The sequence below is a fragment of the Myotis yumanensis genome, unplaced genomic scaffold (genome assembly GCF_028538775.1).
Source record: "Myotis yumanensis isolate MYYU_CA2020_CCGP unplaced genomic scaffold, mMyoYum1.0.hap1 SCAF_2, whole genome shotgun sequence".
In the NCBI taxonomy this organism is placed as follows: Eukaryota; Metazoa; Chordata; class Mammalia; order Chiroptera; family Vespertilionidae; genus Myotis; species Myotis yumanensis.
The window spans coordinates 196,976,924-197,001,482 of NW_027223753.1; the positions used below are offsets into that span (position 1 = coordinate 196,976,924).

A 24,559-nucleotide genomic window follows, 5' to 3' on the forward strand; every position below is an offset into this window, starting at 1 on the left:
TTCAACAAGTTTTAAATGAGTCCTAGTATAGTAACATGTAACAACTTTTTATTACACTAATGCCCTAAAAACTTTATTCAATCTGGGTGTCTATCTCACACTAAGCATAGCCACTGTTTTCCTCTCCTCCTACTCCTTTCGCCACAAATTCATCTTCCTAAGTGATTTTTTTTTTATAAATGAGCTATTATAAGGCCTATGGGTCTTGTTGGGCTAAGAGTTGTCAGCACTCATAGAAGGGATGAGTTACCTCATGAGGTGGTGAGGTCTTGCTACTGAAAGTGTTCACACAGAGACTAAATGCCCACATGCTGGACATGCTGTTGTATCCTGGCAGCAAGGAGTGGGGAATGGACAAGGTGGCCTGGAAGATCCCTGGAAGATTCCAGTGGTTTCTAGAACCTGCTACACTTCTGCAATCCTGCCGAAGAGTAAAGGTAGTGAACATTTAAGGTCTAACATCATGTATATATTACAGTCATGCACTGCATAATGACATTTTGGTCAACCACGGACTGCATGTATGACAATGGTTCCTTAAGATTATAATGACAATGGTTCCTTAAGATTATAATGGAGCTGAAATATTCTTATCGTCTAGTGATGTCATAGCCATGGTAACATCATAGCACAACACATAACTCACATGTTTGTAATGATGCTGGTGTAAACAAACCAATGCCAGTTGTATACTAGTACAAGTATAGCACATACAACTATGTACAACACATAATCTTCAATGATGATAATAAAGGACTATGTTATTGGTTTATGTATGTACCATACATTTTATCATTATTTTAGAGTATATTTTTCTAATTATGAAAAAAAGTTTACAGTATGCTGTGTTACACCGGCAGTAGCCTCATACATCTCGTGTTCAATGTGCCTCTTAATCTTATCATTTTCTCTTGTGCTTGATTTAATCTATTGTTGTTTTATACAGAGTAACATGCTGTACAGGCTTGTGGCCCAGGAGCAGTGGCAATACCATGGAGCCTATGTGTGTAGTAAGCTATATCATCTAGGTTTGTGTGAGTGTACTCTATGATGTTCGCACAATGACAAAATCTCCTAACAACACATTTCTCAAAATGTATCCCCATTGGTAAGCAGTGCATGACTGTATATATATATATATATATATATATATGTTCCTTGTGTTTCAAAGGTATTGTCTTTTGGGAACTACAATTGCTGAGGAGAAGTCTCTTATTAGTCTAATTTTTCTTTTCTTGTTGGTAATCTGTCTTCCCTTTCCATCTCATCGTTCTGTATTTTCACTGTTAAATGACTAGGAGTGGATTTATTTAGCTATTTTCTTAGCACTCAGGATTCATTTCCTATTAGCTCATATTTTCTTTCATTCTGGAAATCAACCATTTTTTTTTCTTTGAATATTGTTTCTATGCCACTTTTTCAGTCCTGTTTCTCTGGAAGTCCTGTTAGATTTATGTTGGGATCTCTCAGTCTATTCTCCAAATCTCATATTTATTCATAATATATATATATTTACCTTTGTGCTGACTTCTGGGTACCATTTGCAATATTATTTTTCAATTCATTAATTATCTCTTTGACTTGGGTCTAGAGTTTATTTAGCTATTGCTCTTTTCATTTCAGTACTATACTCTTTATTTACAAAATTTATTGGTTCTTTTTTATAGACACTTGCTCTTATTTAATTATTTGACTTCTTAGTTTCTTGTGTGTGTTTTTATGGAGCTATTTCTTCATATCTTTGAGCATCTAAACACATTAATTTTAAAGTGAAAGAGTGAAATCCTGTCCCTTGTGTTGATGTTTTTACCACTCTGTCTTGGCATTACTTTTCCTCATTGGTTTTAGAATTTTGAGTTAAAGGCTTCATTTTGAATGGGATTTTTCCCCTTTCGCCCTCTTTCATTCTGTATTCACCCTTCTTATCTAGTGATTTGGGAACTGCCTCCTCCTGAGACCCCCCCCTCATTTCATATTGCATAAGTAGGATCACATGAAGCTTTTCTAGAAGATTCCTGGAACTACAAAATCATTCATTTCAATGTGATTGATTCAGATAAGGAGAAATACATGGGTCATCCTTGACCTTCAGGGTGACATTAATTGTGTATGACCCCTCAAAGTTGAGTCCATCTAACTATAGAAGCACAATCACGTTATGAGCAAAAAAATGAATTATAAACTTAAACTGTTAGGTCATTTGGTTTTGACTTAGTGGAAGTGGGTTCATCGGAAAGGGAGGTAAGAGCAGGCTGGAACACTCAGAGAAGATTAGAGATTGTTGCAATTGTTAAACACACAGACTCTGGAGCCAGGCTACCTGAGTTCCAAGCTGGCTCTACCACTTGCTAACTGTATGACCTTGAGGAGCTCACCCACCTTTCTAAACCTGAGTTTCTTCTTTTTTTTTTATCTGTTTTTTTAATTTTTAATTTTTATAATTTTTTTATTGCTTAAATTATTACAAAGAGTATTACATATGTCTCCTTTTTTCCCCCGCCCTTTTTTAAATGGACATCATAATATTTCAAAATGTTATTGAGTCAGTCTCTCTCTCTCTCTCTCTCTCTCTCTCTCCCTGATTACCTGTTTTATAAGTTGCATTCACACTCCTGGAAAGTGACTATCCCCGTGGCTTTGAACTGTGGCAGTAGTATCCTCTCCTGTCCAAAATTGACATCTGAGCTGGAGAAAGAGCAGGTCTACAATCCTAGGACTCCATGACATCACACACATACATTAGGTGACAAGCAATCAAATCTTGAGAGTTCTGCAGTCTGAAATTATCTCCTGATCCTCCTGAGAATCTGTGCTTTTGAAAGACCTGTTGCTATTTGAAAGCAACTTGAGACAAAGGGAAAAAATAAGGCTTCTATATTCTGTCTGATTCATACTGAGAGCAAATCAAATCAATGGGCTCTATTATTATAAAAATAAGTGATTTCTCCCTGTAGGAAATATAAGTCACTCTCATTCTCTGCCTGTTTGCAAAATTTGACTCTTTATGTACTAAGAGAATAAAATAATAATTTAACTTTAAAATAAGGGCTAAGTTCATTCCCTGCAAAAACTCAGAAGAATGCCCAACACATGATTTGTGCTCAGTAAATGCTAGACATCATCAGTAACAAGAATGGCGGCAGCAGCATGATTATTGCTCAAGGAAGTCCTCACCTGGTCCTTGAACAGAAGAAGGAGGTGTTTTAAAGGAGCTAAGGAGCAGGCAGGAAACAGGGGAGCACAGGAGTACATGGCTGAGTAGCAGCTGCTCTTCAGCCCAGGACTTTCAGGTTATGGGTTTGCAAAGCTGTAGTGCACTCACCAAGCACAGCTACGATATTGTTCTTCCTGCCTCCAGACTCAAGCCCAGAGAGCCAGAAGACATTCAGGGATGGTGAGAGAGTCCAGTGTTTTGTTTGTTTGCTTTAAAGCAAAGATGCTCAACTTTGGCTGCACATTGGAATGACAGAGGAGCTTTCAAAAATCCCAGTGCAAGGTCCCTGCCCAGAGATTCCCCTGTGAATGGTCTGGGTGTGTGCCTGGGGTTTAGGAACACTCCTCTGGTGATTGTAGTGTTCAGTGTAGAGCACCACTGTTTGAGAAGGTCCGCCTTTAAGGGTCAGCCCCTTTACCCCAATCTCTCCCTTTTCCTGCTGCTTCCCAGCCTGGAGCAGTGGCCAAGATTCTTGGTAGCCCTTCACTTTTTCAGCGATCCTTTTCTTTCTCGTGAGAGATAAAACAAGAATGTGTTTATATGTTTGATTTATTTATTTTTAGTAGGTATTCCTGATCATATGTACTTCTCAGAAAAGGAATTCGGAACGGTGATTCCTTCCCTTGGGGAAACGACTCCTTGCCACACTAAAGGGCTGCTTCCCCCTCCCCCTCCCCACCATGCATCCTCCCTTTCCCACTAGCTCAGGGAACAAAAGAGCAAGAAGCTGTGGTCCCTGGTGCCGCTGCACAATGGCTGGCAGGTTGTGAGGTCGTGTGTCTGTCTCAGCTTCCTTTAAGCAGTGCTATTGGGCTCCCAGCCCCAGTGATAATATATTAATGAAACCTCAGCCACACTTTTATTTGTTTCCCCATGGCCGCTGATTTTCTTGTGCTGTAAATCACAGGGAAAAAAAATCACAGAATATCATTCCTTCAGCAACAACTCCCTGTGTTTAGAGGCTGTGAAGTGAGTAAGTACAGCCTTTGCATTAATCATTCACGATTTCACCAGCACCAGTTGGCCTGGCTTTGTATGTTTAGCCTTGCTGTGCTGACATTGAGAGTGTCTGTGCATAATGGCCACAGTTCATCTCCCCACTGTCTGCGACTCAGTGTGCTCTGATCCAGAGAAGGAAAGGGAGGGGAACTTGGGGCATTCTGTGTGACCTGGGCACACCAGGTGCTCTTGCAGGCTTTCTCTTTGTGTCTTCCTACCAAGCAGGTCCTCTGCCAGGCTCTGGGGCATTTGATCAAATGCATTGGGGGATTTGCTTCCTGGAGTTCTTTTCTTGGATTCCCTTCCGACCTTAAGTGAAACCTAGTATTTTCCACAGAGGGGTACTGGCCATATATTTTCCAGGTGTCAAAAAGGAATAATGCTTGTTTAAAATATGAGCCTGCTCATGACGAACTTGACTCAAGAATTTGTCTTTATTTGGAACAGTATAAAAGGGATGGCTGCAGCACTGTGTGGTGAAATGGGCACAATTTCATGTTGGGAGTCTTAGGTTCAAGTCCCAGTTCAGCCACTTCATAGGCATGTGTGTTTGGACAAGCTTTTGAATCTTTCTGCCTCTGTATTATTATGAGTAAAGTTTGTCTAACCCTAGTGCTAACTTAAAGGGTGTCTGGCAGCTCAAATGAAATATTGTTATGTGAGCGTGCTTTGTGAGTCTTAGCACAATATAGTTGTTTTTTTTCTATAAATCCTTGTGCTCTTTTCTCCATGTTCAGATGGTTACTAGTTCTCCTTGCTATTGTTTTCCTCATGCTTTTGCTCATGTTGAATGCTCTCACCCTACTCTGCCAGATGATCAGCTCTTGGTCATTGTAGTAGATTGATTTGTTGCCGCCGAAGGATTTGTCCAAGTCCAAACCCCTGGTACCCGTGAATGTGACCTTATTTGGGAAAAGGGTATTTGCAGGTGTAATTAAGGATCTTGGATTGACTGGGTGGGACTTAAAAATCTAATGTCAAGTGTCCTCATAAGAAAAGGAGAGGACACAAACAGGAGGGGGAACACCCAGGAGGAGGCTATGTGATGACCGGGACAGAGGCAGGAGTTATTCTGCCACAAGTCAGTAAGTGCTTGGTGCCGCTGTAAACTGAAGGAAGCAAGAAAGCTAGTGTCTTTTTTTTTAAATTTTGTTTTATTGCTTAAAGTATTACAAAGAGTATTATATATGTCTCCTTCCCCCCCCCCCCCTTGACAATCTCCTGGCCTCCCCTACCCCCCCAGTGTCTTGTGTCCATTGGTTATGCTTATATGCATGCATACAAGTCCTTCGGTTGATCTATTACTCCCCCTCTGCCCCCCAACTCTCCCCAGCCTTCCCGCTGTAGTTTGACAGTCTGTTCAAGGCAGCTCTGCCTCTGTATCTATTTTTGTTCATCTGTTTATAATGGTCTTTATTATCCACAAATGAGTGAGATCATGTGGTATTTTTCTTTCATTGACTGGCTTATTTCACTTAGCATAATGCTCTCCAGTTCCATCCATGCTGTTGCAAATGGTAAGAATTCCTTCTTTTTTACAGCAGCGAAGTATTCCATTGTGTAGATGTACCACAGTTTTCTAACCCATTCATCTGCTGATGGGCACTTAGGCTGTTTCCAGATCTTTGCAATGGTAAATTGTGCTGCTATGAACATAGGAATGTATATATCCTTTCTGATTGGTGTTTCTGGTTTCTTGGGATATATTCCACTTCTAGGAATATATCCCAAGAAAGCTAGTGTCTTTGGGAGGGAGTGCAACTCTGCCAACATCTTGATTTTATATTCTGGCCTTTGGAACTGAATGAGAATAAAGTTCTTTTGTTTTGAACAACCAGGTTTGTGGTAGTTTGTTACAGCAGTCACAGAAAAACTAATACACTCATTTTTTTTACAGCTTGGCTCTGGTGTCCTCTGCTCTGGGAAATCTCTCCTACATTCCCAAGTCTCTCCAACATTCCCCCCACCTCTGTGTGCCTGTGATATCCCTTACATCTGTCACTCTACTTGCACCTGCTTCTATAATTACCCATTGATGAGGCTGTCTGTCTCCGTGACAGCAAGGATTCGGTGGGGTTGTGCCTTGTTAATGTTTCTCACCTGGCATATAGCAGCTTGATATGTATTTGTTTTGTGCAAAATGAATTTTGCTCTCAAACGCTCTCTTCTCTTTATCCCGTCGCCCACCAGTGCATTGGCCTAGGCTCTTAGTGCTTGTGGTGGGACCATGGTCTGGCTTTTCATCTGCAGGCACCTTTCCTCTCTCTGACACACTACCTGTTCATAATATATCTAAAATGCTAATCTGGCACTGTCTACCCAGAGACTCTCAGCCCCTCCACTCCTCCTGCTTTCTAATGCCTCTACTATCTGGTCCCAAAGTATGTTTCCAGCTTTATCTGTCACTACCCTCCTTTATAAATTTCTGCTTTAGAAAAACCAACCCATTCGTGTGTTTATAGAACATGCTTTACTAATGTAGAACCTTTGCTAGAACTATGGATGGCAGGAAAGCCCTTCTTTTCATCACTGTTGAAATCTTAATTACCATGCAGAGATTTCCATAACATTCTTTTCCCTTCAGTGAAGAAAGTGGTGTGTTTTAAATAGCATGTTTTTTTCTCTCAAATTTATCTATGTGGATATGGAAAACTTAGTCTCCAAAAATTCTTGCTGGCCTTCCCGCATTTGAGAGCATATAGTAGCACAGTGGGAAGGGTGTAGAGACCTGAGTTTGAATCCTATGTCAATTGCTTGCCAGCTCTGGAAACTTGAGCAGCTTATTTAATTTCTCAAAGCATCAGATTTTGCATCTCTGAAATAGAAATGACAATAAGACTTTATAAGGTTCTTGAGGGTTGAATGCAATCATGATAATAATTTTTTAATGGGATTGGTGGGGGGAGAGGGAGGACCAAAATGGTACAATGAGGTTAACTTATTACAGTTAATTGAGAGAGAATCAAATTATAAAAGCAATGTTGGCTTGAATGAAGGGTGTATTCTAATGGATTCTGTGTTTCTTAAGGACAATCATTTCCATCGCTTAATTCTTTGCAGAATAACGGGACCACTGAGCACCAGGTGGAGTCTTTCATAAGGAAAAAACTGGAGTCACTGTTAAAAGAATCTCAGATTCGAGACAAAGAAGATCCTGATAGTTTCACAGTGAGGGCTCTACTGAAGGCCACGCATGAAGGCTTACATGCACACCTGAAGCAGGTATAAGATGCCCTCTGGTACTTGTCCTTTGACAGGAAAAAGAAAGCATATCATATGTGTTGTTTCTGAACATTTGTCATTTGGGAAATGCTTCTCCAGTTTCATCCATTTCTATCTTCCTATTGCTTGAGAAATAAAAATCTCCTGTTGCAAAATAATGTGAGAAATAGTTAAAAGTTGGATGGGTAGGGCTGAAAATGACAGGAGAAAGCCCAGTACCCCTGGACTCACCTTCCTCATGCTTGCGCAGGTGAGCCGAGAAGCTTGAGCCCACCACATACTGCAGCCTCCCACCTGTCTGGGTTTGGGCAGCCTCCATGCCCTGTTGATTGCACTTCCTGGACGCATCTCCCATCTGTCTACTTCCCTTCTTCTTCATGGCTGTGTCCCAATCTAGGTCAATGTCAACTCTCAACTAGACTTCTCTTGCCCTTCTTCAATAGAATCTCCACTCTGAAATTAGCATGGTTCTTTAAAAAATGCAAATCTGATCATGTTACTCTACTGTTCAAAATTCTTTGGTGGGTTCCCTTTATGCTGGGGATAACTAACAAATTCTTTGACTAGGCTTTCCAAGAACCTGCATCATTGCATCCTTGCCTACCTTTCCAGTCTCAGATCTCCTCATTTTCCTTGTCATACCACCTCTCACAATTGTCATACCAGCCATAACTGTTTATTCCATTGTCTTCCTCACATTACGTTTCTTCTGCCTGGAACACTCCATTCCCACATCTGCTCTAAGTCCTGCTTAATCTTTTAAATTCCAGCTTCAATGTGTTGTCTTAAGTGAGTCCTGACTTGAGTGCTGAATTGGGTTAGCTATCCCCTTTATATTGCCCATAGTAGCCTATTTTATCTTCTCTTTTCTAAAGTTTTAAAACCACATTTGCAACTACTGTTCAGTATCTGTCTACCTAACTAGACTATAGATTCCATGAAGACCAGAACCATGTCATTCTTGATAACCATTATTGTGCTGGCTTCTCTAGTGCTTGGGACTTAGCAAGACCTTCATAAATAGTTGTTGAATGGATGGTTTGGGAGACATCTATTTTATATTACACTTCTATATAAAGAGGGTGTGGGAGGGGGGTGAGCCAGGCAAGAAGAATCCCTATTTGATCACTAGCGGTAGCTTTGTAACTTTGGATATATTCTTTAACTTCACTATATTTCAGATTTTTTTAATCTGTAAAATTGAGATTTTAATCATACTTATCTCAAAAAATGGTTGTATATATTAAATGAGAATATATATAATGCACTTAGCATAATCCTTGGGGCATAGTAGGTGCCTACTAAATAGAATGCCCATTTACCTTAACTTGCCTGGGACAACCCTGTTTTATATCTATTGTCCTAATGTAATTATTAAAAATACCCCATTTCACACTTAAATGGGTCCTGCTTGGGACAATGAGTGACATGATCTCCCTATAGATGGGCTATTAGAAGTAGAAAGGAACTCAGAAGTTAATTGGGTCATTCCTCCTCCATTTCATAGATAAGAAAACAGGTCAGGAGAAGAGGCTTGCCATGGACATGTAGCCACTTGGTGGCAGGACTGGGTCTCCTAACTTAGAGAGCAGTGTTGCTTCTATGACCGCATCTGGCTACCTTCTTAATTTCAGGATTTTTGAACAGATAGTGGTCAGCTTTAATAGATCTTCAGAGGCAGTCCATATATATAAACCGTCAACTAAAATTACCCTATAGCCCCCTACCCCGCTAGTATTTTCTGAACTGCCTCTTTCTCCAACTAATAGTCTTCTCCACTCCCCACTCCAAATGGCATCTCTGATTATTCTATATGGATGCCCTCCCTGGCCATTTGATTTTAAATAGTTTTACTTACCCACATGCATTCCATGAATGGGGTTATCTCTGTTTCTTCTTGGTTTAGCAGGAAGTTCTGGGAGGGCATGGCCTGTTGTGCTGGTCTCTCCTTAAACCATGTCATTAGTAGTGAACACTTTTTAGGGTTGATAACTTAATAAAAATCTAAACCCTTTTAGCAGAGCGGCCTTCCTGCATCCTAACAAGAGAGAAGCTTGAGCAAGGAGATCTCTAGCCTAGAAAATTAACCCACATGAGGAAAATTCATATATCTTTCCAGTGCTGACCACAGAGGGAATTATTTCAATGAATAGCTAAGCTTTGCTCTGGTTTAGTTAAATAAAAATAATCTTATTACCTCATACATATGCTTGGATTTTATTTATATTTCATGTTTTTAAAATTCCAAATAAGTGTTTGATCAATGTGTTTTGTTTTGTTTTTTGGTAGAATTGGCTCTTAATGATTTTTGGCCATTTTTCAAAATTAAATCTATTTTAACTGAAGGTGATTTTATCCCCACTCATGGCATTCAAAAGACTACATCCTATGCTGTGGAGAGCCTTGTGATCAGGTACTGGATGGGCCACTGAGAGGCCTTTGACCCCAGCTTTGGGCAGCTGCTGGCCGTTCCTGTCTCCTGGCTGGTACCTGGGCCTCTCCGTGTCAGTGTTCCCCTGGCAGACTCTGCCACCTTGTACTGGAGGGGGCGTAGCAGGAGGAAGTGACCTCATGCTTCCCACTTAGAGGCAGACAGAGAAGTTTGCCTGCCATTTCGTCAGAACGAAGGAACAAATAAAAGTAAAGAAGAAAAATAGTTATATTATGCTTTATTTTCTCAGCATCCAGATGTGAAGGAGAGTGGAAAGAAATCACATGGACGATCCCTCATGACCAACTTTGGAAAACATAAGGTACTAAATGAGATTGAAAAATGTGTGAAATTCACTTAAATCAAATCTGGAAGGTAACTGGAGAATATCATCATGGCCTTGGAATAACTGAAGGTTGCTTAAATAGGCCTCCAGAAAAGGAAAATATTGATAATTAAACGACTTGGAAATTTAGGAATTGCTGTTCATCAAAAGTATCAAAAAGCAAGTAATACTGGCAAAGAATATTGGCAATACATACATGCAATAGAGGTCTTGTATCCTGACAATATAAAGAATTCCTACAAATCAATAAAAAAGACAGGTACCCTAAATAATAATAATAAAAAAATCTGGGCAAAAGATTTATATGACACTTCACAAAAGACTTGAAATGGCTAATCTAGAAAAGGTGCCCACCCTTACCTGGGAAATGCAAATTAAAATGCCATTGAGATTCCATACACACCCACCACAATAGCAAACATAAAGAGACTGACAACACCCAGTGATGGTGAGGAAGTTAAACTCTCATACAATGCTAATGAGAATATGCATTTGTAATAGTATAAATAGGAAATAGTTTAAGTGTCCATCAATAATAGAATGAATAAAAATTATGGTATCTTCACATAAGGTAATATTTATCAGCAAAAATGACAAAATTGCAACTATAAACAATAATTATAAACATGATACTGAGCAAAAGAAACCAGACCCAAGAGAATACATGCAATTTGATTCAATTTATATGAAGTTTAAACACAGGCAAAACCAAATCATTTGGGTAAAAGTCAGATTAGTAGTTACCTATGGGGAGAAGGTAATGCTGAGTGGAAGAATCAAAAGGCTTTGGAGGGTAGATAAGATTCCATTTCCTCATTTGGTGGTTTCATTTGGTGCATGTCATCATGCTGGGTGCTTATAATTCTTGTACTTTCCTCAGTGAAAAGGTTATATAACTAATCAATTATTGGATGGTGAACTTTGTGCGTGAGGTTTCTGTAAGGACATTTCTTGTGTTTTAAGGAATATTGTATCTGGAATTTCCTGCCCCATCAGTAGGATAATTTCTTAAAAGGTCCCCAAAATAGTCATTATAACAAAAAACTGAAAACAACCAAAATGTTCACCCATAAGGACTTCTTAAGTGAATCATGATTCATTCACACAATGGACAATTATGCAGCCACTAAAAGATGATCACTCTAAAGAGCTCATCATGCAAAACATTAAGTAAAAAAGTAAAATGAAAAATTGATTACACGGTACATTAAGCATGATAAAAAGTGTTCGAACTGTATGTAAAGAAAATATATCATCATTTTTCCAAATATTATCTGCCATTGGTGATTCATTTCTTAATTCTCTTTGCCTTTTATGTTAAAAAGGAACTTCAAAAAGACACTTATTTTAACACCTCAAGGTACTAATTATATGTAGAATTAGAGAATATTTTATTTCTTGATTACAGCTACTGATTTAAATTAAACTTCTTTTCCAAAGTAAACCTTTTAGGCTGTACTTGTGCTACCATAGAAATAGAATTTATTATGTCTCATGCCATAAAAATGAATGCCTACAAGACTATTTACAGATTATTTTAATAAGTATTAATAGTACTTAAAATTGAAAGTTAATATTCTGTAGCTTAGAGGATGACTTCCTATGCCATCTTATTTAATCACCACCACAATAATAATTCTTTAAAAAAGATGTTATTGCCCTGCCCTTTTAAGAAACACAATAGGAAGCTAGAGAGGTTGGCCAGCTTGCACAGGAGATCCTCAGAGGCTAGGGCTCCCACACCATGCGCACCGAGGTTTGTGAACCTGAGAAGGTTCCAGACCAAATTGGTGGCTCGCTCTGAGTGCAACAGAGTCGAGTGTGTGTATTCCAACAGTGTAGCTGGTTTTGTATTTGTTGAGCGTGAGATGATCGGAAAGGTGACATGGTCTAATGGCAATGTGAGTATGAAGTCCCTTTACTTTTTTAAAGCTACATTCCCCAGGTGTCCAGGCTACTCTGTGTGAAGGTCTCGCCTTTGTTGGTTTGTGGAAACTGTTTTGATGGCAAGGTTTTCTGCAATTTCCTCCCCATCATTTGTATTGTGAAGGTATGTGTTGCCAAATAATGGGGTTCTCTCCAATGTGATGGGAGCGAAACCTCATCATTTCAAAAAGGTGTTATGTCTAACAGCGAATGTGTCCAGACAACACCAGATTTGTCCTGAAGCCTTTCAGCCTGAATCCTATGGGTAACAATTTCTTTCTGCTGCTAGAAATTAAAAGGGGTCAAAACCTCAACAGAGCAGTTTGATATAGATGGTTATTTGAGTGCATACTGATCAAAAGCAGGCATGGTGGTTAATCATTAAAAATAATACTGCTAGCTTTCAAAAAAATCAAATCTGCCTTTTATAAGTCAACATGAATAGTGAGCTTCCTATAAAGATGATATGTTATTCCTTAATAGTATTTAAATAGATGTTACTTCTTTGACCGTCATTCCTTATAGAGACCGTCAATGCATGACGAATAAGGTCTTTCTAAGACCTACATTTTATGTGGCTTGGAAGTCAATTTTAGAGCATGAAATCCTCAGTTTTGCCTTAGTATTATAATTATGGCCATGGCCATGCTTGTTATTAATGGTCAGGCAAGGTGCAATATCTGGGCATTTATTCTCCCTCCAAGTTATTGTCCGTGTGTGTGTATGTGTGTGTGTGTGTGTGTGTGTGTGTGTGTGTTTAAGCCCAGTCCATTCTCTGAATGTTGTAGATGTACCTGATGCAGTGAGTTTGTTGTTAAGTTTACTGTGATTTATTATGTGCCAGACCCTTTAGGTGCTAAGGAAGTAAAAATGAATAAGAAGATCACTGCCTCATATCCCCTGAAGGGGATCAGATGTGCAAATTTAAAGTAACAGGATTGTGGTAGTTGATACGAACTGCTTGGAAGGCAAACAATCAATGTTTCTCTTCCTCTCTCCCTTCCTCTGTTTTCCAGCAGAAAACCACAAAATCACAGTCTAAATCTTACAGTACTGATGATGAGGAAGATGCACAGCAGAATCCTGGCAAGGAGATAGGCCAGCTGTACAGGTAAGAAGGTGTCTCCATGTTTCTTGCTTAGACTCTCTGGGCCTCTCCATCCCCATCACCTTGGCTGGTTTAGTTGTATGTATCTAGAGAATTGGATCACAAGATAAAGTGCTCAGTGCAGTGGGGCCCCTAAAGATAACTGGATATGAGACTGATTCTGAATGAGCTGTGAATTCACCACATAAGTAGGGTTTTAGTGGAAAGAGTGTTGAACTAGGAAGCACACTGGGTTCTAATCCTGGCTCCATGAGGAGCAGGTAAGAAAGGTAGAGTAGACAAAGGCCCACACTTCTTCCAGGTCTAAAGTATCATGAGTCCCTTGTGCATTTCACAGGTTGGGTCGCCGGAGGAAAACCATGAAGCTCTGCCGAGAGCTGTCGGATTTGGTGGTGTACACCAACTCTGTGGCGGCCCAAGACATCGTGGACGATGGTGAGGACTGAGTGTTGTTTTTTCTTCTGGATAAATATCCTTGTCCTTTCTTTGTCAACAGTTAATTAATTTTTGTTAATCAGATCATCAGCACACATTTCTGGAACTGGGTACAATCCCACTTGAGTTGTCAGGGAACTGACGGCCAGGACCAAGCTTTTAGCTCATAGGGAGGCCTCTGTTGATTACTGGGGTTGCCTGATTGTCTAGAGGCCAGAGAAACTTCCTACAGGGCAGAGGAGGACTTTATTATAAAAAAGACAAATGTGTCAGAGTAGGGCTTCCCTCACACTTGAACTATAGAGACCTGCCCTGATTTGATGGCCATTCCCAATGTGAACAACCGGAAAAAAGAAGAAATTAATTGGCCTAAAGAACACCTTGAAAAGCCTCCTATTTTCTCATTGGGAAATTTGACTTTGATGAAAACAATTTAACCCAAAGGTTGAGGTTTCAACAACAACAACAAAAAAAAACAAAAAGAAAGAAAGAAGGAAAAATTTCAGAAGTGCTGACTCTTCACTGATTTTCACCTATTAATTGCCACAAATTGGGTTGAGAAATTCTAGTCACAACTGTTCTTATCCTGGGCTTTCCTGCTAGTTGCTCGATTCCCCTTTATTCTCAGCCCTTCTCATTTCTATTTTGTCCAGTTAATGAATGTTTATAGACATAAACTATGTTCATGTGGCTTTTCAATATAGTTTCAATTTGAGTGGAAGTTAAATGTAAATCAGAATCTCCCATTTTCTCAGTGAGTCTTAGTGAAGGGAAATGACATTGTGGCGACTTATATCCTCTCAAACCTCCAGGATTTTTCCTCAGATCTCTTTTCCCCCCCTCTAACTCACAAGTGTATCTTTTCCTATCTGTAGATTTTCTTTTCTTTTATATTGATTTCTTCTTCAAGTAGTGACATAAACATTTTAAATTAATTTCATGTGAAAGCATGATAACCGGTAGGATTCTCAGCATGTGAACAATAAACACATTCTTGTAATAACTGCCCACAGCTAGAAAATAAACCTGGAGTGGTTCAATGGAGTTGAAGGTGTTTTGGTTTAGAGGAATATAATTTCTAACAAATGCCTTAGGAAATCATAATTCTATTAGCTTAAGAGAAAAGTAGTATTGAGTACTGTTTAGCTTTTGAACTTCAGCTGTTTTTGTCTTTTGTGGGTTTTCTTTTCAGCCTTAAAATGAACAATAGACAATGAGTGAATGGCTTATTCTAATGCAAAACAACTCAACTGCATTAATATATTAATTGACATATGCCTATCAGGGTCATCTTGATGACAATGTGGTATGCATATTTATGTGGAAAGACAGCAAACAGTGACACTGATTACAGTACTATATTATCTGCATTAACTTGTCAAAAAGACTGTATTTTCTCCTATCATGTTCAAAGTATTCATCAAAATCCTCAAATAACATCATTTTTAGAATACTTGTGCTGTGAATAAGTTAATAAATTAATGTCAATAAACTATACATGATAAGGAAAGAGTTAATTTGAAGCACATCATCAGATTAAAAATGAATTTTCTAATTGCTTTGCCTCCCACCTGTATTTATGACTATTCCAAGCTCCAGCTCTGGAATGTAGTCGTTAGTCACTTGGCCAGCATTTTCTATCTAAGGGTGTACAACCCCCAAGGACAACAGGGCCCTGGGAGACTGTGCTCTAATAAACATGCACAATCAGGATATAATTCAGGTCAGTGGCCCAGCTGGACTATAGCTCTACTCCTTGGTTTCATGGGCCATGTCACTCAGTCTGGGTTTAGACACACTCAGCTGTCACAGAACACATTGGAATGAAAATGAGGCTCTGGGCAAGTTGGGCTCTTTATCTAGACTGACCTTTTCCAGCAGGCCCAGGAGACATGGTAGTCATTTTGGGGGTGAGGTATGGATGTTTGGGGAAGGGGTGATAGTAGTGGGGATATTGTAGACAAGGTGCAAAAGATATGATTAGGGGAAGGGTAGGATATTAAATGTTTGGAGGTTTACTTCATCATGACCCCAAATCTGCAGTGTCCTTGGCCCTGGATTGACCCATCCTGATGTCCAAACAGGCATCTTAATATATAAAAACCCAGGGTCCGTAATGACCAAAGGCTCAACCGACCGGAAGTCAGTCCTGCAGTCAGTGCTGGGTTGCCATGGTGACCCAGCACTGACTGCCAAAGGGGCTGTGGATCAGGCCCAGAGAGAGTCCCAAAGAGAGAGGCAGGGTCTGATCCACAGCCTCCGTGGCAGCTGTTGATAAGCCATTGCCTCTCTTTTTCTCTTCGGGCTTCACCAGCAGCTGCACATCTGTTTCTCTCCGGGCCTCCGTGGGGACTGCTGATCAGCCTCACCTCTCTGATCAGGCCCGGAGATAGACCCGGAGATGCTGACTGGCATAGAAACCGACCAATCAGAACCAAATCTAGGTGAAGTGCGAGGAGCCAATGGCTGCCTAGGAGGCGGAGCTTTTGACACTGACTGGCATAGAAACTGACCAATCAGAACCTAATCTGGGTGAACTGCAAAGGCAGAACCTAAGTTGGGGGCTAAGGAAGGGTTTTAAGGGAAACAGCTGTTTGGTGTACAGTGTAAGAGAGTGGTTCAATTTTTTAATGACTGGTTTGGCAGTATAGTGCATATGGTTGGCTATCAGTCCAGATATAGGGATTATGTATTTTTGTCTGCCAAGAGCACCTCCTCCTGCTGAAAAAGCCCTCCTCCCCCCCCATTTAAGCAATCCTATCCTATATAATCTATCTATACTAATAAAAGGGTAATATGCTAATTAGACCAGGTCGATTGGCCATCTTCTGGACATCCGACTTCCTTCTGGACATAGCCATGGTGGTGGGGGCCGAGGCAGAGAGGGCAGTTGGGGGCAAGATCAGGCCGGCAGGGGAGGGCAGTTAGGGGCAATCAGGCAGGTAGAGGCAGTTAGGAGAGATTAGGCTGGCAGGGGAGAGCAGTTAGGGGCAAGATCAGGCTGGCAAGGGAGGGCAGTTAGGGGCGATCAGACAGGCAGGCAGAGGCAGTTAGGGGCGATCAGGTAGGCAGGCAGGTGATCGGTTAGGAGCCAGTGGTCCCAGATTTCGAGGGGGATGTCTGACTGCCGGTTTGCTTGTTTGTTTTGCTGTAGTTCTCACTTTTCTTTTTTCTTTATTAAAAATTGCCAGGAACCATAGGAAATGTGTTATCATTCAGTGAAACAAGAGCACACCAGGTGGTTCAGCAGAAATCAGAGCAGTTTATGATTTATAACCAAAAGCAACTCACAAGGATTTACCCCTCTGCCTACCGCATTGACTCCAGTAACTTCAACCCATTGCCCTACTGGAACGCAGGCTGCCAGCTAGGTGTGTACCCCTCGGGAAGGCGTGGTCCTCTGCCTGTCTTGAGTCTATGCTGACATTTTGCCTAATTCTCTCAAACTTTGAACTTGCACAGTGGCACTGAACTACCAGTCTGAAGGGCGAATCATGCAGTTAAACCGAGCCAAATTCAAGACAAATGGAAACTGTGGCTATGTCCTCAAACCCCAGCAAATGTGCAAAGGTATGTGTTAATTTCCTAGTCATGTATCTGAAGGCAGGTGACCTCTATTGAAGGAGCTCTGTGGAAAGTGTGATGCCCCAGTGTTTAGCAACATGATTTCAAAAAAGAGGTAGGTTCAGGTTGGAGTCTAAATTAAAACTATTGTCACGCTATGATGTGTAGAATGTTCCCTCCTGAGGTTTTGTATGTGAAGAAGGGCAGAGGTAGCAATGGATTGCCATCTGAAATCTAGTGCCCAGCATGACATTCATTGGGCATTACTTCTAAATTTGACTTTCTACCATTACTAAGGTTTGAGCCATCTCAGAAGCTTTCTTAGGGTGTATGAGTTGGAAATCTAGTGGCAAAATTAAAATACCACCTGAAACAATTTTATCAAACCCTTTATTTTTTAAAATATATTTTTATTGATTTCAGAAAGGAAAGGAAAGGGAGGGAGGGAGAGAGAGAAACATCAATGATGAGAAAGAATCATTGATTGGCTGCCTCCTGCATGCCCCACACTGGGGATCAAGCCCACAACCCGAGCATGTGCCCTGACCAGGAATTGAACCGTGACCTCCTGCTTTACAGGTCGATACTCAACCACTGAGCCACACTGGCTGGGCTTATCAAGCTCTGTAGTCAGTATGTTCCAATTATAAAACAGTGCTAACAAAAGAGGAAAGATAATGTAGTGTTAGATAAAAAAAAAAGAACATGTTTTTTTGGTTCTGCTTATTAAAATTCTCCAAATTGAATTTCCAATACAAAACAGTGCTAACAAGAAATAAAGATAATGTCATTTTAGATGGGGAAAAAAAACATGTTTTTTGGTTCTGCTTATTAAAATTCTCCAAATTGGATTTTTAACAATTCAGGTTAAATGTGTTGACAGGTGTATCTTCAGGATTCTTTACTTTGTATGTTTTTTTCTCTCTGCTATTTACTTAATTTCAGATCCTCTTTCTGTTTGTTATATTTACTCTATAGCCGAGATAGTTTAGGTTAGGAAATTATTTAAATCTGACATAACTGCTCCCCTCCCCTATACTATTGGCATTTGAGTAAAATGCTGCTCCTGCCCCCATGCCACGGTTGATAATTGCATCGCAGACACTTGCTTTAAATTGGCCCATTCCTTTGAATGGGAGCATGGATTTTACCAAAAGTCACAGCTCTGGAAATGCCAGCTGCTGTTGCCTTCACACAAAAGCCACACTGATAGTTACCTGATAGTTTCTTGGCTCTAAGACACACTCTAATAACTCAGCATTTGTCATTTCTTTTTTCTACAAGCTTTAGCTGTGTGTGTGTACGTGTGTGTGTTTCCATGCTACTAACGTTATATTTTAACATCTGCTTACTTGGCTTAGGTACTTTCAACCCTTTCTCTGGTGATCCACTTCCTGCCAACCCCAAAAAGCAGCTCATCCTGAAAGTGATCAGTGGACAACAACTTCCCAAACCTCCGGACTCCATGTTTGGAGACCGAGGAGAGGTAAGCCACGAGTGACCCAGTGGTTAATTTTGTGACTATCTTATTGGGTTCACGCTTCATCCAAAATGTCAAGTGTGTGTGTGTGTGTGTGTGTGTGTGTGTGTGTGTGTGTTTATAAACGAGCCACTGATCTCAGCTCACCAGATATTAACCAGCTCTTTTGGGCAAAGCACACACAGCCCTTGGAGGCATGAGTTCATATGATTCAATTCATTATTCAAGACTGGCATGGGCAATGCTAACATTAGGGTACAAAAACAACTTTATTATCAATAGAAACATTGCATAAGAGTATGTCTTAATTTTCCATCCACATTCCTCATCCCCTCATCTCTGCTACACATCAGATACCTGCTCCTGGCCACATGCTGAACCTTGTCATTACTTGCTACACCTCTGTAGCATGATTTTAAAATGTCTCTTCTATGAGCATAGCATCCTGTCTTCCCAGAGCTCTTATTCCATTGTTCCCATTACACCTGGTCTTGACCTTCTTGGCCACAGTTTTCTCCTGACCTGTCAGCCCTCCTATGTTCATGCCTTTCCTCTCAGGAGTGGCCCATCACTTCAGGCTCTTTGCCACTCCTACCTGCTAAACCGTTATTTCTGGACCGTGAATGTTATGGGAAACCATGCAGCTCTGCAGTTTAGTATTACCTAAACTCTTTGTCTTCATTAAATAGGTATCTCTTTACCTTTGTAATTAATACATAGTCTGTGGAGTTAGTGCAATCTTTTAAGTGTATAGGGACTGTCTTTCTTTGTAATTAAAACAAAACCCAACCTCCTTATCTTGGCTTATAAGGTTCTTTATCAGGATATTATGACTTTCTTGAGCCATGAGGCCCTTCTCAAAATAATGTTTTTAAATGCATAAAATACCATAGGGCTACATAGAAACCAATTATATTAAAATTCACTTATCAAAATATTACAAAAAAATTGTGATATGCAAATATATGTGTTCATTAAGGCAGTAAGTAAATAGCAGGATTAGAGGTGGTCTAATAACTATTGGAATTTTAAGTTGTGATGAGTGTAGCTGATACATGAAGATTTCTGCAGCAACCAAAACATGACTTGAGAACATCTGTGATTTCTATCAGAGACAGAATTGCAGTACTGATACTACTATGTTGTCCTTTAGTCAGAGAGTAATGAAAATGAAGATAGAGGTTTTTCTCCCCACCCTGGCTTCCATTATCCTCTCATATTATTCATATTTCTGAGAATGAAATGACAATTTTTCTTGCTCCCAATCAGAAATTGTCATCTTTAATTTTCACCTTTTTTTTTTTCTTTCCACATCTAGTAAATTACCATCTGCTAGGTGCCCTACCTACCAAATCTCTTCCCGGTCTTGCTGCCACTATCTGGTTCCATTCTTCTGGTGTCTCACCTGGGTGACGGTGGGGTGAAGCAGACACTGTTATCTCCGGCTCACAGATGAGGAATCTGTACTCTCTTTACTCTCCAAGCTCCTAAAAATGTATTTTCTTGGACTTCAATCATTCTCTCAGCTCTCTTGGGTCCCTTCGGGTTTGAGTCCTGCATTGCTCATTATCTGGAACCTGCACCAGGTAATGAGCTTCCAGATGGTCAGCAATGCAGGATGCCTTCCCCTAGAGGAGGGGTAATGTGGAGGGGGTGGGAGGAAGATAAGCACTCATATTTTTTCTTTTGATTATTTTTTAATCTTTTTAAATATTTTAAAATTTATATTATAGTACCACTGATTTAACTACATTAAAATTCACAAATCAAATGAGGATAAGCTCTCTTAATGATTATGTAACCCAGTTCAAAGACATCACCCCAGAATGCTTCTGTCCTTCCTAGTCAGTACTGCTCCCTCATCAAACACCAACCCCTATCGTAAGAGAGTAATTTCGTCTGTGCTCAAACTTTTCGTAAACTTACTTTTACAGTATTCAGTCTTTTGGGTCTGGCTTGCTCAACATTATGTCTATATAGCAGAAATTTGTTCTTTTTCATTGCTGTATAGTATTCATTAAATGAATATCTCATAATGTATCCATCCCACTCATAATAGACATTTAGATTGTTTCCAATGTCACTATTATGAATACAGCTGCTCTGAGCATTTGTACAAAGACAAAAGCTCACACATCTGTTGGGTGTATACCCTGAACTGAAGTTGTAGATCATTGGGTAAAGTTTGGACAGCATTAATAGATATTGGCAAACAAAAATTTAATCCATTTTTTAAATTTCTGTCCCATGTAGCAGAATCTATTGCACCTAGTACAGTTATTTTTCTTGTCAAGCACCTGATAAAATGGGTTACTGCTGAAATGCAGGCATTTTGGCCAGTATTGTCATATTAATTAACACGTGTGTAGAAATGTATGAGTTATTATAATACACTCTCTTTGTAGATCATCGATCCTTTTGTTGAAGTTGAAATTATTGGATTGCCGGTAGATTGCTGTAAAGATCAAACCCGTGTGGTGGATGACAATGGTAAGATGACAATCTGTGTTCACTTTAATCAGGGTGCTCTAGAAACAGAATTTGCATTGAAAAAGAAAAATGTGTCTACGTAGAACAGAAATTCCTAAAGTCCATAACTGCCATCTGAGTTTATGTTAAGGGCTATTCAACACATAAAACTAAGTAAACATGGATTAGTGAATGAGATGTTTTGATGAACAGGCTCTCAAGATTTTTGCTTTCAAAGCAAAAATTTTTTTCTCATGAAAAGAATAAATTATATTTTAAAGGGCTGAGTTAAAACTCCACTTAGGAAAATGCCTCCGTCCTGTTTTTATATTGTGTTTTTATTTTGCACATCTATGTCCTGATGATTTCTCCTGTTTTCTGGAGCATGTAAAACTCTAAGGCTCAGGCAACATGCTCTGGCAAGTCTTCTTAAATATGCACATGTGGTGAATGGGCAGCATTCTTGTCTTTTTGGCTATAATGTAAAGACCGCTTTCTTTACCCAACCTTTGTGTCTTTTTCTTTGCAATCATCTAAAGTTGTGTTTGTTCATATGTTTGATAAACATTATTGCATACTTGTTCTTCTCAATTCTCAAAACATTGGAGACATTAGAAATTCAAAGAGAGGCCTAAAGGGGAGTTTTTCTAAGCACTAGTTTAAGGAGAGGAATTTGGGGGTAAAAGAGTAGCACAAACTTCTTACTTGAATACCATGCTTAAGAACTTTCTATATTGCATTTTCCTATCAGTGTTCAATAGATTTTCTTCACCCAGAAGTAATTGAGAGGTCATCACTAAGTCAAGACAAAGAAAATCTCTTCTTTTGTTCAGGAGAGACTGCATTTCAATGCTTTTCAGTCCATAATTATGCCATTAACTAAGGTGTTTAATATGGTTAAATGCTGATGCCCCTTAGTGCATACATTATAATAAAATTTATATTCATTTTTAGAAAGGAAAAACTTAGAGTACTTAAATTTTTATCAATTTAAATAATTATTTTATCTGAATCTTACCAAGAAATAAATGGAGTTTTGCTTTTAGAATTTAAATTGAATTATAGACCTTTCTATTTATTTTTGGTAGCTATAAAATATGTCATCTGAATGTATTAAGGTCTTGCTTCACAAGAAGCCACTGAAAATCAATAATGAATAGTCTAATTAGGCTATGGTACTAATTTTGTGCCCCTAGGCACATTATTTTCTCTGATTATCAGTTTTTCAACTATAAAATTATTTATAAATACTTATTTTCCTACTTTAAAAAAAGGAGCATGTGTTACCTGTGTAATTTTTGAAAGTTGGTAATATACATCTTTTTTCTTAAATAGAAGAAAACAAAAACGAACCGTGACCTACCACCCTTAGAAGATTCCCTTAAGAATTAAATAGCGTGATATCTAAGCATTGAAATCTGCAAGAAACCTTCCTTATGAAACAGTTGCTAGTGATTATTGCAGCAGTAGAATTTTTGATGCGCGAGAGGCATAATTCTCTGCTGGGGGTTGGGGTGGGGGTGGGAATCATCCTTTATCATTTTATGCTAAAACATTCTGAGATCCCTACTATAGCTACTTTGACCTCATTGAAGCATCCTGAATATGGCATGAAAGAGCTTTCTCTGCAGTGCAATTTGGCATCAAAGATTATTAGAATTGATGTAATCATTTACAGGCAATTTTCTTACCAATTATTTTCTAGCAATGGGGTAAATTCCGAGGCTTTATTTCAGTAAGGCATCCTGGGGCGGCTTGGTCTTCTGCATGAGTTTAATAACCATCGCAAGCAATTTTCACTGCCTGCTTTGCAGATGTTGTGGCCAATTCATTTTTATCCAACCCCTTCACTTTTCTGATTTTTCTTTTCCTGTTTTCTCTGAGGATTTAACCCTGTGTGGGAAGAAACCCTGACATTTACAGTACACATGCCAGAAATAGCTTTGGTTCGGTTCCTTGTGTGGGATCACGATCCTATTGGACGAGACTTCGTTGGGCAAAGAACTGTGACCTTCAGCAGCTTAGTGCCGGGTAGGTATGGCCTGGCCTTTCCTCTCTAGACTGGCCATTCCGTTTTCTTTGGAAGATTTAATATATGATGTTGATATACACAATGTATGACATGTTAAACGCGTTGTATGATAATATGTGTGTTGACATGCTCTGTGAAATGGAAAGTCAAAATCCCAATTTGACTGTACCAGTGGGGAAGCCAAATGCAAGTTCAATGAAAGAAAACTGCTTTCTCTTCTTCTCTTATCAGGCTACCGGCATGTCTATTTGGAAGGGCTGACAGAAGCATCCATATTTGTCCACATAACAATCAATGAAATCTTTGGAAAGGTGAGAAAGATTATAGGGGTTAAAGCCGCTTGCAACCATCATATTGTCCTTAACAAAGTTACTTATTGACTGACTGCATCAAAGGACTGTACCTCCGAACATAAATTGTAGGGAAGCCCAGGAGCCCTGTGCTGTCCTGCGCTCAGGTCCCCATCCACATGTGCTCCTCCTGCTCTTAGAGGTGTGTACCCATTCCTTTCCCCTCAGCGGGCCCCTCTGGGCTTGACTGAAAACTATTCTCACAGATGATCATTGGTTAACACAGTGGAGATAGAGTTAAATGTTGATTTTTATTTTAATTCTTAAAAAGTCCCGCCTGGCTGCAATGGGAAATGTAGTGTCTCAGCTGTTTGATGAATTACTTGTACTAACCCAAGCTATGATTCCAGCCAGTTCTAGGCAGGCTGCCTTCATTGGATGCCATTGTATTTCATAGAAAACCTAAAACTCAAGAATGAATTTAAAGCCACCCACAGGACTTAAGAGAAAAGACCACAAAAATGTATTCTAGTTCTCTCCTGACACTGCTCACTTCATTGTGCGGCTCCCTTGAGGTTGATAAATCAACAGGCTGTCCTCCAGTCATGCCAAGTAATTGGAGACTTGGCCACGGGAAGGCGCTTGCAGAACCAGATGGGATTTGGAGGGACTCGGAGCATTGAGTAAGGCCCAGAAATGCTGTGTTCTTTCCCAGGAAGAATGCGTAGCAGGGAGCTTCGCTGCAGATGCATATACATCCTCTATGCCTCAGCTTTTTCACCTGTAAATGTGGAGTAAAAATAGTACCTACCTCGTAAATAAATCAATGTTATCCTTAGAAATCTGCCTGGCACACAATACATGCTCAAAAATGTTGGCTGATATTGATATTACCACAACTACAAGGCAATTGCTAGGGAATGGATGAATTCAGCCTCGATTAGGCGTGTATGTTTCTCACATCAGTCATAGGTGATGGGATGTCTAAGAATCCTAATCTCGAAAAGTGATGTAGTTTTATTCCTCGACTTTCTATGTTTTAG

General features: G+C 39.7%; 1 protein-coding gene across 1 annotated transcript in view; it reads left to right on the forward strand.

Annotated features, from left to right (window-relative positions):
* The window catches only part of PLCH1 (phospholipase C eta 1), a 171,969-nt gene that overhangs the window by 140,374 nt on the left and 7,036 nt on the right, over window positions 1–24,559 (forward strand). Inside the window, exons 12-21 of the mRNA XM_070406941.1 lie at window positions 7,274–7,435; window positions 10,117–10,188; window positions 13,158–13,249; window positions 13,584–13,681; window positions 16,873–17,052; window positions 17,144–17,251; window positions 18,607–18,731; window positions 21,131–21,215; window positions 23,079–23,225; window positions 23,458–23,537. Of these exons, the coding sequence (XP_070263042.1) occupies window positions 7,274–7,435; window positions 10,117–10,188; window positions 13,158–13,249; window positions 13,584–13,681; window positions 16,873–17,052; window positions 17,144–17,251; window positions 18,607–18,731; window positions 21,131–21,215; window positions 23,079–23,225; window positions 23,458–23,537 (1,149 nt within the window). The remainder of the gene's footprint in view (window positions 1–7,273; window positions 7,436–10,116; window positions 10,189–13,157; window positions 13,250–13,583; window positions 13,682–16,872; window positions 17,053–17,143; window positions 17,252–18,606; window positions 18,732–21,130; window positions 21,216–23,078; window positions 23,226–23,457; window positions 23,538–24,559) is intronic.